Here is a 15,201-nt window from a genome sequence, read left to right on the forward strand (position 1 = left end):
CGCGCAGAAAGCGCTGGTTCTGTCATTCATCGCGCTCTCTCCGGTTTGAACTGAATCGAGTTTGCATCACGGCAATATTCTTGACCGCCAGTGTGCCATTTTTATCGTTCGTGTGACTGCGCAGTGGCTGTTGGGTGGCTCTGATGTGATGCTGACGGTGTTCTCTCTCCTTCGGCAGGTGATCCACGCATCATGGTGGCTGAGACTCTGCTCAGCTCGGTGCAGCTGGCCGGGCTGAAGTCGCGGTTCGGCGCCGTCTCGCCGGGCTACTTCAACTACCCGCCGCCTGGCGGCGCTGTGAACGGCGGCCGACCGAGCCAAGGGGCGCCCGTGTCGGCCGCTTCGGACGCGTACCCGGTGTCGCCGCTGGAGCTGCCCGCCTCGCTGCAGTGCGACATGTTCAGCCAGCGCAAACAGCGCGAGTTCATCCCCGACAACAAGAAGGACGAGAGCTACTGGGACCGGCGGCGGCGCAACAACGAGGCAGCCAAGCGGAGCCGCGAGAAGCGCCGGCTCACCGACATGGTGCTGGAGTCGCGCGTGTTCGAGCTCACCAAGGAGAACCACCTGATGCGCGCCCAGCTGGCCGCCATCCGCGACAAGTTCGGCATCGTCGGGGAGAACCTCATCAACCACGAGCAGGTGCTGTCGCAGCTGCCGGCCATGGATCAGGTGCTCAGCTTCACCAAGCGACACAAGCCGCTCAGCGGACAGCACATGATGCCGCTGCCGGCCGGCGGCGGCGGCCCCGCCCCCGGGCCCGGGCCGTTCATGGGCGGCGCCGCGCCGCCGCCGCCGCCACCGCCGCCGTCGTCGGCGCCAGCGTCGCCGCCGGCGCCGGCGCCGTCGCTGCTGTTCCGTCAGCAGTCGATGCGCGAGCTGCGAGAGCCGGAGCCGGTGGTGTGCGACTACTCCCGGCCGCGCTCGGCCGAGCCGGAGCACCAGCAGACGCCGCCGCCGCCGCCGGCGCCGCTGGAGGCGACCAACCTGAGCCGCTCGGCGATCGAGCCGCGCCCGATGCACTCCACGGAGGGCGGCGTGCTGCCGCTCAAACTGCGCCACAAGACGCTGCTCTGCGACCGGGAGGCGGCCGCCGCCGGCCTGCTGGGACTCACCGCCGCGCTCAAGGAGGAGCCGCACGACTCTGCCGGCTCAGAGGCGGCCTCGTCGGGCGACGAGCGCGACTCGGGCCTCTCGGACCGCTCGGCCTCCTGCGACGGCGCCGACGAGCCCGCCCGCAAGCGGCTGCGCGCCGGCAGCGACGCGTCCTCCTCTCCGCCGCCGCAGGCCAGCGGCCAGATCCGCTGCGAGCTGGAGCGGCTGGCCAAGGAGGTAGCCACGCTCAAGTGTCTGCTGAACCACCGGGACGCCGGCTCGCCGCCCATGCAGCCGGAGGCCTGAGGCGCGCGCTCGGCTGGCGGTCGGCAGCCGTGCACAGGGGCTCGCGAGCGGGGACGGTCGCTCTCGCAGGGCAGCTGACAGGACGGGGCTGCGTACAAACCAGGCCGGCGCTGTGCTGGAGTTCAACTGCCGCCGTATCCGCTGTTCCCAGCGGGGAACTCTGCCGGGGACTCTCACATTCCTGGCCGTAAACGGAGCCTGCTACCGGCCACGGCCAGACTGCCAGACCCTGGTCAGACTGCCAGACTACGGCCAGACTGCAATCTACCGGCTGTCGTATGACGACCAGTCGCACCAGTAGGGATAAATGGGGGGTCGGCGCGCCGCGCAGACCCAGCGCCCTGCCAGTGCGCTAGCGGCAGGCTAAGAGGGGGCGTCGAGGAGGCGTCCGGTTTAAAGCTGCATCTCATCGCTGTCTAGAGGTATTCAGCCCACCTGCGAGCGAGGCTTTGAAGTGGTGTCACTGAAACTCGTGTTGATACGTGTCGCCGGCCGGGTCTCTGGTTCCGTGTGCTCCAAGTCGCGCCCGTGACCCGTTTGCAGCTCATTTATCTTGACAAGTTCAAATACACTAAGATGATCCGTGTTCGCCCTACAAATTTTTTTTTTTATTATAAATTTAGTCCGAACCTTTTGATGGGAAGGATTCACAAGGACAGAGCCACCGCTAAGCGAAGCTTGTTGCGATGACCCTGCCCTCTACCCTCCGATCGCGCAATTCCGATTCTATGGCAGAATTTGGAGTCCAAAGTTTAACGTGCGCACAAAGCCGCGCACGGCCGGTCCCCTCGCTGACTTCGCCTGGCTACGGCCTGCCACCAACCGCAACCATACCTGTCAGGAGGCCCATAAATGTCGAGCGCCCGTCGCGCTTCGAACCCGGACTGTCATAACCGGGAACGCGTGCTCTCACCACGCGGAGTCCAACGCTCTAACCAACTGAGCTACGGGACCGACAAATACCTACAAATGCCCTATGACGTACGGTGTTTTGCTCCACAGATACCCTATTATGTGCGGTGTTTTGCTCTACAAATGCCCTATTATGTGCGGTGTTACGTTTGATGGCATGCGGCCTTGCCGACGCTACTTGTGCTGTATTATTCCTTGTTTTGCGCATTCTACGGTTGTTGGCGTTAGGTGGTGCCATGCCCGGTGACTTTGTTTTGTACTGTGTGTTGTAGATATTTATTGATTACACAACAAAGATAAAAAACGGCGTGTCTGTTGGTAGCCTGCTTCCCGTGATAAATTGACAAAGGAACCGAGAATTGTGATCCAAATGAGACGCATGCAATATTCGCAAAGAACGAGGTCACACGCCATTGTACTTACAGCAGAATAACGAAGAAAACGACCAATGCACGGTAACAACAGATGTATTGCACTTCAGTGCATCGCGTCTCATCGCGGACACCTACTAGCCTAGCGCTACTCGCTGCCATTCTATAGTGAACTGACACCGACCAGATACCATGAAACCGCTGACTGACATCCGACACACTACATCGACACATATTGACATACTCGAAGCACCGGCGCTGCAATCTCAGAGCATATTTGTCACGACTGAGGCGAACTAAACAAACTGGACGACACGCTCAGCTTTCCCTGCCACAGGTGAACATAAAACATGTGTTCTGTAATAAAATCGGTCTAGTTTGTCGCGATGTGACGGGCTTAGTCCTGCACTCGCCATCGACATCTGCATTTCTTACGTCCACGAGATATTCATAGAGGGAGGGATTCTACATTGCAAACGTAACAAAGATATCACTCAACTGTTTGGAGCAGCGGCACGGCGAGACCAGTCATGGCACTAAGCGATCCATTTATCCGTCTACCACATACACGACATGGCTTTGAAGGCCCAGAAAGGAGGGCAACAGCACAATGAACAGCCCCTCGACTAGGTAACAAATCTACGGAAAACTACTGAAGCTGGCTTATGTAACCACATCCATTGCACAGCAATAATGCCCAAATATGCACGTAAACTTGGGTTGATAGGTAGAGGTAGGCTTACACGACAATGAGGTATCTCAAACTTTCTAAAACAAATGGCCAATGGGTGTCTAAGTAGACGGAACGTACATTTATACCTACAATGATTGACAGGGAAAAGTGTCCGAGGCTAAGAAAGCGAAACAAAAATAATGATGAGCTCAACAGAACAACAACGTTTTCTGGTGCATTGCTTAAAAGTCTTGCAGGTGCCGTCGAGGGTCGAGAATCCGCCACAGAAACAGCGGCGATCACGAAAGCCGAGCCAATGTCTACCCGATGAGTCGACCGGTGACATTGAGGAACTTGTGTAGGGCTGGGAACATCAACATGCAGAGCTCCGCATGAGCTCAGGAGCCCGTTAGACCTGCCGTACATTCCCAACATCCCAGCTACCTGCCTCCTCTCCCTCCGTCCCTCACCGTTCCCCGTCACTAGCATCACCTAGCGGCCGTTGTCGGTACTACAAGTCCAGGTAGGTGACCTGGGTGGCGGTGATGGCGCCACAGGTGCTCAGCACGGCCGCCAGCACCACCACCATGGTAGTGGTGCCGGCCGCCGTCACGATGGAGCCCACGCAGAGGCTAAGGACGAACTGCGCCAGGAACACCATGCTGGAGACGATGGCCACGTCGGTGCCGAGGCCGCGCACCTGCTGCGTCTGCACCGCCTCTGAGCCGGAAGGGGCGGCGGCGAACTGCGGCGGACCGAGGGCCAGAGGTCGGTCAGCAGGCAGGTCAGGTCAGTCAGCAGGCAGGTCAGTTCGGTCAGCACTAGCAGCCAGGTCAGGTCAGGTCAGATCTGATGGCAGATGTAAGGTCAGGTCAGTTACAGCGGGGCAGGTCAATCAGGTTCAGTGGAGGGTAGGCGGGGCCAGGTCATGATTAGGCTAGCAAAGGTGGAGAGGTCAAGTCAGACCAGGTTCGGTCTCGGTGGGGATAGCCAGGCCAGTTTTCAGCCCCACCTGCACCCCACCAAGCCCGGCCCCGCCCTCTCCTGTCACTGGCCACTAGCTGTGTCTCTGGCCCGGCGGTGGCGGCCGGCAGTGCGAGCTGTTCGATTATGGAAGCCCTATTGCTCGCCGCCGACTGACGACTCACCAGGGCAGGGTACAGATAAAAGCAGGAGGAATTACGGCGAACAAAGATAACAACCGGGACCAGAGAAGGAGCAAAACGAATTAGCAGACTGATCAACAAAAAAAACGGCAAAAGACACGAAGACGTCAATAAGGCAGTGCCTCAGTCAAAGGCCAGAAGCATCATGTTTATTCACCGGAACGTTACCGCAGATGCTGTGCCGCATTGCTTCAGTGTCATGCGGGCTGCCTACCTACGCAGGCAGTGTGTAAACCCAGGCGGCTATGATGCCGCCTGGGCAGTTAGACTGTGCCGCAGTGCCACGGTGCCGTGCGGCGCAGCATATCTAACGTTTTCTTACTCATCTCAATCTGAATGATTCGTTCAAGTGCTTCGGTATCGCCACATCTTTTTTGGAAGTGTTGAAAAATATCCGGCGGTTGAATGATAGTGTTTGCATTTTTCGGAGAACAAGTAGCCTTCTCGTAAAACTTTGTGCCAATAATCGGCCCTCTCCCTTACCTCTCCCTCGTTCCATCACACGCTCGCCCCTCTTCCTTCCTCTCTGTTCTGCTCGCCCCCTCTCACCGATCCGGAGACGTGGTAGTTCCCCCTCTCACCGATCCGGAGACGTGGTAGATCCCCCTCTCACCGATCCGGAGACGTGGTAGTTCCCCTCTCACCGATCCGGAGACGTGGTAGTGCGCCACCAGTAGGTACGGCATGGTGAACAGCGTCGAGTACATGACGCCGGCGCACGCCGAGAACACAATGACGGCCACGCGGTGACGAAGGCTGGCCATGAACACCATACCCAGAGCGTACACCAGCTGGCCACCCACGTATACCGGGCGCGCCCTGCCGACAACAAAAATTACTCTAATCACCTAACGGCAGTCAAAAGTTCCAAAGACAAATAAACACAATGAAATGATTGTAAGCTTGAAGCCAAGTGTGTATACTATATAGCAATACATGGATCAGTCGACCGTTTGTCACACCTGAATCTTCTGACGAGGTTCTCGATGATGAAGGAGTAGATGGAGCAGGACAGTGAGTAGATGGCCATTCCCCAGCAGCCGAAGCGCACGCCGTCCTCGTACGCCTGCCGGAGTGGGGTGCCCACGGCCGCCTGCCGAGACACAGACACAGGCGGGTCAGCCGGCCAATGCAGTGATGTTAGTTTGTTTCGGGCTGTTGGGACTTTTCTCTTTACAAAGTGCAAAAACATTTAATCGTGAGAAGTTTCACAAATTCCAAACCGTTTATCTACCTTCTTTTATAATTCTCTCTCTTCTCGCTCTCTCGCTCTCTCTCTCTCTCTCTCTCTCTCTCTCTCTCTCTCTCTCTCTCTCTCTCTCCCTCTCCCCTAACCTGCGGGTCTCCGCCGAACACAGCCTCGCCCACGAAGTCGGTAAAGTAGAGGGAGTAGCAGACGAGCGACATCCAGCAGAACAGGTTGGTCAGGCAGAGCACTCGCAGGGAGGCCGGCATGTAGACGATAGAGAGGAGGTACTCCTTCAGCGAGACACGCGGCTCCTCCGCCTCGGCTGGGTCGGCCACCTGCAGACGGCACGCGGGGTCTTTTCAATAGGTCGATGTTCGTTGGTTGAGTGTTTTAGCTATATCTTGAGACCATTGCACTGCTGTTGTTTTACGTGGCATTTTACTTACGTCATCACGAATACTTCATCTCCCGTTCCGAATCGAACTCTCAGATATCAAGTCACTGTGACTTTCCTGACCTCTACCTCACTGTCAATATGCTCCGATCTGATCTACACCTTGCACCCCACCTGCTCTCTCCTATATGTTTTCTTTCTCGGCGGCCCGCACCTTGGTTTCTGTGGGCGTCGGCGCCATGAAGCTGGTCTCGCCCTGGTGGGTCGGCGACGGGCTGGCCTGGCCGGAGACGGTGCCGTAGGACCGGTGGGCGGCCGCGTCGGACGTGCTGACCGTCATCATCACCTCCTGGTCGGTGCCGCTCTGGGACGGGGGTGAACGGGGTCAGCGCAGGGCAGCGTAGGTCAGCACATGTCAGGTGATGGCTCACTGCACTGCATATCAGGTAAAGCAGCCAATCAGGACATACGATTCTGCTGATAGTTTACTGGAAGTTAAACCACTCCCCCCAAAAAATATCACTGAATATAATCAAGGCGGCGCCTATGGCACCAGACACCGCATTTATTTGTCTTACCTTGCCGTCGGGCGGCACCTGGGAGTGGATCAGGTCGAGCGGTATTTCCGGGAAGCTGCACATGGTGGTCATCAGGCAGGCCAGGAAGATGAACAGCACAAGGGTGAAGACGGCGCGCACGTGGCCTCCGAACACCTCCCCTGGCGGTGCAGTGTCACCAGAGGTCACCAAACGGCACCACAGGTCACTGGGTACCCACGCAGGTCACTGGGCGTCACTGAGGTTACAGGTGAACATCTAATACACCGTCAGCAGCATATATTTCCAAATCGCGACCGGCGAGTCTATAAGAATGCGACCATTCCACAATGCTTCCCATTTCAGACCGGCCGTCGTGTTTTGCATTGATTCCAGAACATGATCCATCCATTTGTTCGCCAAAAGGAAACCCCGCGGCACCGGCGCACGCCACTCGTCTCGCAGCCAACTTTGTAAGTGATCTGTTTGCGAGATGCAGCTCTGAACCAGAGCCACATCCTCCAGTTCTGGTCACCGGATATTCCTCAAGGTATGACTGACTGCAGAACAACCGTTGTTCACTAAAATATCCTGGCCGAGTGAAAAACCCAAGCAAATACAGTGTGGGCGACGCTTCTTTGCGTGCTGAGTGTAGAGTAGCATCAATGGGGCATATTTTTGGTTAGTCTCGTTATATAAGCCATTTTACAATGTGAGGGCGGCGAAGAGTGCAATAAACAGGGAAACAAAGCAAAGAAAAGGGACAAAGATCTTAGGAGAAAAGGGGAGAGATTCGTATAAAAGTCGGAAGAACAGCTAGGGCAATGAGAGGACACAGCAGCAAAGAACAGAACAGAGAGGGGCAAAACAGAGCTGAGCAGTGCAGAGTGGAGCAGAACATAATGGAACAGAACAGAACCGGAGCAGAACGGAACGGAGCAGTGAGAGCGGCTCGGATGGACGTGTCTATCACCCGGGTCCGGTCCCGCGGGGTTCGGGTGGGAACAACAGCCGTCCCCGGGGGTACCCCGGCCGGGCTGTTTACGGCCCCGGACGCCGACCGCTGCCCAGTGTCCCCAGCCGTCTGGGAGCAGCTCCGCCCCAGCAGACTCGGTCTATTGTGACTGGGTACCAACAAAGGCTGCATGGTATAGTCCCAGCGCTCATGACTTCTGTTCGAAGCCTGCCGGAAGACGTCAGTGACGTACTAACGAACGAGGCGCACAGAAGCCGTACCTATGAACGTGGCGTCCCAGTTGATGCCGCCCATGACGTATCCCAGCGCTCCCCCCAGTCCTGCGTTGATGGTGAATGTGCTCAGACCTCTGGCGTGGTCCTCTGCGGCAGAGAGGTGAGGGCAGCCAGGTTAAACTCGAGTGAGTCGTGAACAGAGGGCCGAGCTGTCCTGCCAGCAACGATCATCAGCCAGTATGGTATGCAACCATTGGACTTTGTTGGCACTGGCATCCTTTGCTAAAAATTGTTATTTCTACGATTATAAATCGTAAATATTTGCACTTACCATTGCTTATTCCTCGGCTTACGTTCGCCCATAACTACTCACAGATGCATAATCCAGGAATGGCAGCTGATTAGCGAGCTATCGGCCGCAGCAGACCGGTCCGTCTGCGTCAAACGCCGGCGCCTATCAATCTGAACGGCGTGAGATGCAGAGACTATAAGCCTGCCTTCTGCGTCAAACACCGGCGCCTATCCATCTGAACGGGCCGGTTCGGCGGCCGGCAGGAGACAAAGGCATGGCTACGGGGGTGATATCATATGCTTACAGACAGGAATAAAGGCAATATTTGTTCGATAAAGTCTGGGTGTGCCATTTGATGAAGAACAAGAACTTAGCTGCCTGTATGCTGGATCCTACCGCCTGTTCTTTCATCTTTAGATCCCGGTAAATACGATTACGTCTACCAGATATCAAAGGCATTTTACTCTCAACTTTCCCGTAGGGTAAAATAAATGTGATCTTAATTATTTTGCGTTGAACACAACAGTACCGTCAAAGACATGGGTGTGGAACGACTAGGTATGCCTTACATAACTACATAGAAATAGGCGTGTACCCTTCACAGTACCTACCGATTCATTGGTAACGATTAGATTACTTATGCAATAAGAATAATTAATTCCAAAAGTAGTTATATGCTATGCCCTGTACTATCTGCACAGAGATGATACTGGATCGCAGCACACACTCCCTACCGTAGACCTGTTGACCTCGGGGCGGCTCACCGCCTCACCGGGCACTGTGATGTCGAGCAGAAAGGCGCGCGCCGGGCTCTGGCACGCGTCCGAGTCAAAGTCGAGCAGCACCGTGCCCACGATGGTGAAGAAGATGCCCCACGGGTGCGCGTGGTACTCGTGGGACGAGTTGGCCGCGTCCGCCGCGAACAGCGGGTACGTCAGGTTGGCGGGCTCGGACGGCGCCGGGTCCGGCACCGGCTCCAGGTCATCGGAAGCGTTGGCGGCCGGAGGCGGAGGGTACTCGTCGCCCAGGGCGCGGCCGATCAGACTGCCGTTAGGCACCAGCAGCAGACCTGCCGGCGTGGCGACAGAGCCGGTCAGACAGTTCAGTTCTTCGATCGGGAAAGTTGTGAGACTGAGGACTTCGCTCGCTCCGCTCGCTCAGTAATCAGTAAGCTATTCTACATTGAATCATCCCACGGCCGTCTCGGCAGTTAGCATGCCCACTCCGGCCCTGTACCAGCCTAGAGGCGGACCCATAGCGCAGAACCACTCAGTACCGACCTACCACCCCGTCAGTACCGACCTAGCACCGCTCAGTATACCGACCTAGCACGATGCCGACGGAGAGGAGCAGAATGAAGGGCCGGCGGCGACCCAGCGGGCTGCGGCAGCGGTCACTCATGGACCCCAGCACCGGCGTCAGAAAGAACCCGACCAGCGGCGACAGGCACCATATCAGCGTCATGTGGCTGTGCAGCACACCTGGGACAGGCACCAGAGGGGCGTCATGTGACTGTGCAGCACACCTGGGACAGGCACCAGAGGGGCGCCATGAGGCTGTGCAGCACACCTGGGACAGGCACCAGAGGAGCGTCATGTGACTGTGCAGCACACCTGGGACAGGCACCAGATCAGCGTCATGGGGCTGTACAGCACACGGTCCTGGGACAGGCACCAGAGGGGCGTGATGGGGCTGTGCAGCACACCTGGCAGGCGTCCAAGACAACGTCAGGCCCCATGCAGACAGCGCCCCAGTGCGTGGTTGGTGACAATAGACATATCGCATCGCTGAATAACAATCAGGGAACGGAGGGCATCGCGGCATGCATTGCAAACATGAACCCGGTCCCATGACGTTTGGAGGGTCTGTCTTACGTAAGATCAGTGGTTTTCGAAGCAAAGCGATTTTCAGGCTATTCTTTGCTAATTTCGCGCACAACTCTTGCCCCACATGCACATTTGCAGCGTTACAAGTTACCTATGCTCGGTCGTATGAAGTAAAAAGCTGATCATTGACATGAATTTATGTGATGCGAATTATATTGATACATTTACAACATTCGTTTAATTGAACACAAAACAACGTCGCTTAACCCGGCAGTTGCTGGGGTATTTCGCCACCCACCGTTTGCTGGGGAGGGGCGTTAAACGCCCCCAGCCGATAACTCGAGAACCAATAGGCGCAGCGAAACGCACGAGGCGGCAAACGAAAGAACGCGACGAGACGCTTCAGATGAGTACTTTAAAGTTGAATTTTGAGGTCACAGGTCGGGTCAAGGTCAGGTCAAACACCTGAAATCGGGCTTTCAGTAGCATGGACTTCAGGACTTCGCAATGGGCGCCTCTCGTCAGAAACTCTGTCAAAACGGTGCACAATCCATCATATAAGGCCTACAAGAGTGTCAGTTCCATGTAGGGGTCAGTCAAGCATAGGTCAGGGTCAAGGTCAGGTCAACCGGGTAGGCACATATCCCCGAAATTCAAAACTGATATTCGCAGCCTATGACACATGTTTTATGGGTAATTTGGGCCGCAGAACACGATGGTGACATTCATTTTATCATATGTATACGTGTTTGGCTCAAAAAGTTCAATTTAAGAAATTCATGTATCATGGTCGTGAAGAAGTCACGAGAAATTGTCAAGATTCAGTTCAATATTTTGGAAAATGCGGAACGATAATCAATAATCGAAGATAGCCATTTGATTGTTCATAGTATTGGCATTCTAATGGCGTTTACGGCATGTCTGTATGTCTATTCTGTGATTTTATATGATTTTTTGAACATATGCCGTTTTTGGTCGAAAAATCAGAAATCATGACGTCACTAAAACCTCGATATCTCAAAAATTTTCCGACCGATTTTTTTGAAACTCTGTCACAATAAACTTCAATCAATTCCTTACAGGTACCCAAGATTTGGCGCGCCTGCGGCGCGCCATTTTTATGCTATGGTCCGGCGAAAAAAGTGGGGGCGTTTAACGCCCCCCCCCAGCAACTCGCGGGTTAAAAAATCGTCATTCTTCGTGTGACAGTGCTACCTTCAAAAGGACAAGATAGCCCTCTGTGACCATCCACCGGGCCCCAGGGCCCCAGCGCCCTCAGAGGGCCCGCTCGAGCGCCGTTCACTCGGAGCTGGGTCGTGTCGCTGTCCGTACCGATAGAGAGCAGCGTGGGGGAGACGAACGCCGTCTCAGCGGCGTAGCAGAACTCGATCCCCATCACAGCCGCCGAGATCCGCAGCAGCTCGGCGCGAGTCTTACTCCTGAAAACAGACGTCACTGCAATCAGAGTTTACCAGTGTTGCTGCAGATAGTGCTCGCCGTGAGCTCGCATTACGCGGCATGCAGTTTTTTTCTAAAAAAAATGAAGAATACAAAAATACTACATATAAATGTTTGTACCAATGCCTGAATTTACCCCTCGCCAGTCGGCGTGAAGGGGGGGGAGGGTCGAACGTCAGTCTTGTCAAACGACCCCTACTGGCTGACCTGACCTGACCTGACCCGACCTGGTCTAAATGCTTAAAGACATCATCTGCGATCAAAACTAACATGATATTCGTGACCAGCACCCCGAGAAACCCCATAGCAGCCTATACTTTACGACGCTCTAACAGGTCCCGATTTTCCCGACTTTTGGGACATTGACCTAACCCGCAAGATCAACCAATGACCTAGGACCTTAAACTTGGGTATCATCGGCTTCCTCTCGTCACGGACCACGCTCGTTTTTTGCCGCGAAGCAGCTCGATCAGGAGGGAAACGGCAAGGTGGGGGGGGAGGGGTCAAACGGACCCCCCCCTTATACCTTCGCGTTTGGAAAAACACCAATACGGGCGAGGGTTCCCAGACAAGTGGTTGATATGCAGCTCTCTTCGTTCGTTTATGAGGCTATTTCCTACCAGTACGAGGGATGTTAGACCACGGCTCAGTCTGTCAGATAGTTCCATTGCAGTCCAGCACTGCTCTACTGTATATATGTACGGCGTATTACGCTGCCGCCCATCAACTGCAGCCGTGTTTAAACCAAAGTAGGACGTTCGCATTCAATGCATAAACTAAAGGACGATGTCCCAGTTTGCTGCGCCTGCGAGCTGTGTGAAGCATTGCAATGTGCAAGTGCTGAAAACATTAAACGACTGTGTGTTTAAAAGATAACAATCGCAATATATTTCCCTGACGTGCTAAGAAACATACAGATTTGTGTTTTCAATAAAACTCTATAAAAACAAATTCAAGATGCCCGGTGCAAAAATGTCTTCAAGTGTCTTTAAACGGGACAAATAGAATGCAGAATGAGAATACCAACGTCATTGATATTCATAGTTTCAGCCTGCCTTGTGGTCATTCCCGCTCTGCCGACCAGTCCTCTCACCTGTAGACGTGTGAGTAGTCGGTGCCGTCCGCCTGGTCGGCTCGGGTCAGCAGCCAGTCCCGCACCCTCCCGGAGAAGGTGCGGGCGCCGGAGCCGGAGCCGGAGCCGTGGCCGCCCTCCGAGTCCCCCCTGCGCCGCTCGCGCCACTCGCGCCAGGCGTCCTTCACGGCCTGCACGCGCCAGTAGCCGCCCGTGTACTCGTTCAGCTTCTCCATGGTGATGGTGGACGCCCTGCGAGGGCTTCAGCTGGTGTGCCTGGCACACTGTCAGACACGCGCCCTATGCAGGCGTTTTGTGAGGAAATGTGAGGTATTCGGCCGAATATCGGTGTATTCTGCAACTTCTTCACCAAATTAATTATTGAAAGAAGTTTTCATAAGTGTCAAACTGATAGACGCTTACACATGAGCACTGCTGAATTCTTGCTGTTCGCGTCACTTAGCTGTGTTACAAAGCTTGCTGTGAACTTTGAAGCCTGCGTGGCAGAAGTTTGATAGCGTTGCCACTCAGTGGCTATACCTTTCTGTTAGCCGGTTCAGAACGTCTTGTATGAACTACGGGAGCGATATTGCAATATCTTGCCTTCTTATGCAGTATTTGTTAAAGGTTGACAGTCAAAACGATGCATAACAAATCACTGTTATATCTTTTAAGCTCACTGAGTGCTAAGGAAATGCTGATTACCTCACAGCAGCTGGTATCGTTTTAGAGTTCAGCCACTAACCCGTCGGACGGATTGTCCTGGCTAAACTGCCGTTCACAAGTCACACAGTCGCGGTGCAGTCCGCGGGGTCCGGTCGGAGTCTGCCGCGGTCTCCCACTCACAGCGGCTGCCGCTACACTGGAGCTGAGTCGTCGGCGTGCGCCGCGCACCGCCGGCCGGCCGCCGCCGCCCGCCGCCCACCGCCCGCTGTTCTAACCACCGCCCACCGCCCGCCGTTTCTACCCACCGCCAGCCGCCCACCGTCCACCCGCCGTCCACCGCCCCCAATATCTTCCTCCCACCGTGTCACCGCCCAGTACCTTCCTCCCACCTCCTTCAGTCTGACCTCTCTCACCCACTCCCCGTCTTCACCCTTCTGTGATCCGCCATCTCCCGTTCGTCCTGCTCCATGCACGCCCTCCCCTACGCCATCTCCTACCTCCCATCTGGCGTTGTTCGTCGGCCTTCCGCTGTCCTCTGTCCTCCCTCGCTGTCCTCCTCTGTCCTCCCTCGCTGTCCTCCTCTGTCCTCCCTCGCTGTCCTCCTCTGTCCGCTGTCCTCCTTCGCTGTCCTCCTCTGTCCGCCACCCGCTCCCCTGTCGGACGGCGCCATACACCCCTGCCGTTCGCTGTCCCCTGTCCCCTTGTCCTCTGTCCTCTCGCTGTCCTCTGTCCGCTGTCCACTGTCCCCTGTCCCCTGCCGTCTGTCCTCCATCCAGTCCGCTGTCATCTCCCGCTTTCTACTGTCCCCGCTGTCGGCTGTCCTCTGCTCACTGTCCCTTGCTCACTGCCCATTGTCCGCTGACCTCTCTGCAGTCCAATGTCCTCTGTCTTTCCCAGCGGACTACTGTCCCCGCTCCCCGATGTCCGCTGTCCGTTGTTCGCCCTGTCCCCTGTCTCCTGTCCTCTGTTTCCTGTCCCCTGTCTCCTGTCCCCTGTTATCTGTCCTCCATCCAGTCCGCTGTCCTCCCCGCTGTCCGCTGTCCCCACCGTCCGCTGTTCTCCCCGCTATCCGTTGTCCGCTGTCCGCTGACCGCTGTCCGCTGTCCGCTCCGGCTGCCCACGGCGGCCGTCTGCCGTCCGCCAGGCTACCAGATACCGCCCGATGGCCAATAAGACGATAAAAGGAACACTACTCGCTTCTCATATTCGCTCTTTATAGCCGGCGATAGCGCCACAAATATTTGTTTAGTGGAGTAATGCTTCAATGTTGTGGTCTGCGGGGGCTACTTGGGCCGCTGCCGGGGGAGCCGGAGACTGCTAAACTGGGAAGATGGAGCGGAGAGTGCCGCCGCTGTCGGTACAACCAGATCACGTCTGAAAACAACGCCGAGCGGCTGAAAAATGGGGTGTGTATATGGGGAGAGGGAAGGGAAGGAGAGGAGGGGTCGGTCGGTCGGGAGAACGGGAATCGGGGAAAGAGGGAGACAGAACAAAGCTCTTCTGTCCATGGGGACAGCCGCGAGGCCCAAGGAGACGCGGGCCAGAGAAAGATCAGCCGCGGTGAGTTGTGAACGTAAATGTATGGTTGGGGAAGCGCATGCCAGCGGGATTTTGCACTAACAGTTGATCAGAAAGTATCAATAGAAATCGGGATAAACGCATAAGCGAAGTCACTATTTCTTGACACCAAATACTCAATACATAAGCATTATTTGTCTATTGGTAGGCATGCTTCGTTATTCGTAGGTAAGCATACTTTGTAAGTACTCGTTAGAAGTAAGCATAGCTCGTGACTCTTGTGTCTGTCTGTTTGTTTGTTTGTTTGTTTGTTTGTTTGTTTGTTTGTTTGTTTGTTTGTTTGTTTGTTTGTTTGTTTGTTTGTTTGTTTGTTTGTTTTGTTGGGTTAGGCCCTTTCGGTCCAATAAGACCATTTCAGAGCCGGGAGGATGATAGGATATAGGGGGAGACATTGGTCTGGGCAGGCACCCTAGTGAGTCGCCGGGGCTGAGCCCGTCCAGAGGACAGGCCACCCAGCCCCAAGGCACTCACTGCAC

The 15,201-nt window shown here is 55.5% G+C and overlaps 2 protein-coding genes across 2 annotated transcripts in view; one reads left to right on the plus strand and one right to left on the minus strand.

The window, feature by feature from the left end:
• The window catches only part of LOC122375581 (NFIL3 like protein-like), a 34,055-nt gene extending 32,079 nt beyond the window's left edge, over positions 1-1,976 (plus strand). Inside the window, exon 2 of the mRNA XM_043355077.1 lies at positions 179-1,976. Within this exon, the coding sequence (XP_043211012.1) occupies positions 179-1,401 (1,223 nt within the window). The 3' untranslated portion in view covers positions 1,402-1,976. The remainder of the gene's footprint in view (positions 1-178) is intronic.
• Positions 1,977-2,663: 687 nt separating this feature from the next.
• On the minus strand, positions 2,664-13,327 carry LOC122375582 (proton-associated sugar transporter A-like). The gene is made up of 11 exons (XM_043355078.1): positions 12,503-13,327; positions 11,284-11,390; positions 9,451-9,606; positions 8,898-9,194; positions 7,879-7,980; positions 6,685-6,824; positions 6,321-6,470; positions 5,859-6,047; positions 5,486-5,616; positions 5,168-5,342; positions 2,664-4,102 (listed from the first exon to the last, which is right to left on the minus strand). The coding sequence occupies exons 1-11, from the start codon at positions 12,715-12,717 to the stop codon at positions 3,869-3,871; spliced, it is 1,896 nt and encodes a 631-aa protein (XP_043211013.1). The 5' UTR covers positions 12,718-13,327; the 3' UTR covers positions 2,664-3,868.
• Positions 13,328-15,201: the final 1,874 nt, after the last annotated feature.

This window comes from Amphibalanus amphitrite, unplaced genomic scaffold, assembly GCF_019059575.1.
Source record: "Amphibalanus amphitrite isolate SeventyFive unplaced genomic scaffold, NRLGWU_Aamphi_draft 001877F_arrow, whole genome shotgun sequence".
Classification (NCBI taxonomy): domain Eukaryota; kingdom Metazoa; phylum Arthropoda; class Thecostraca; order Balanomorpha; family Balanidae; genus Amphibalanus; species Amphibalanus amphitrite.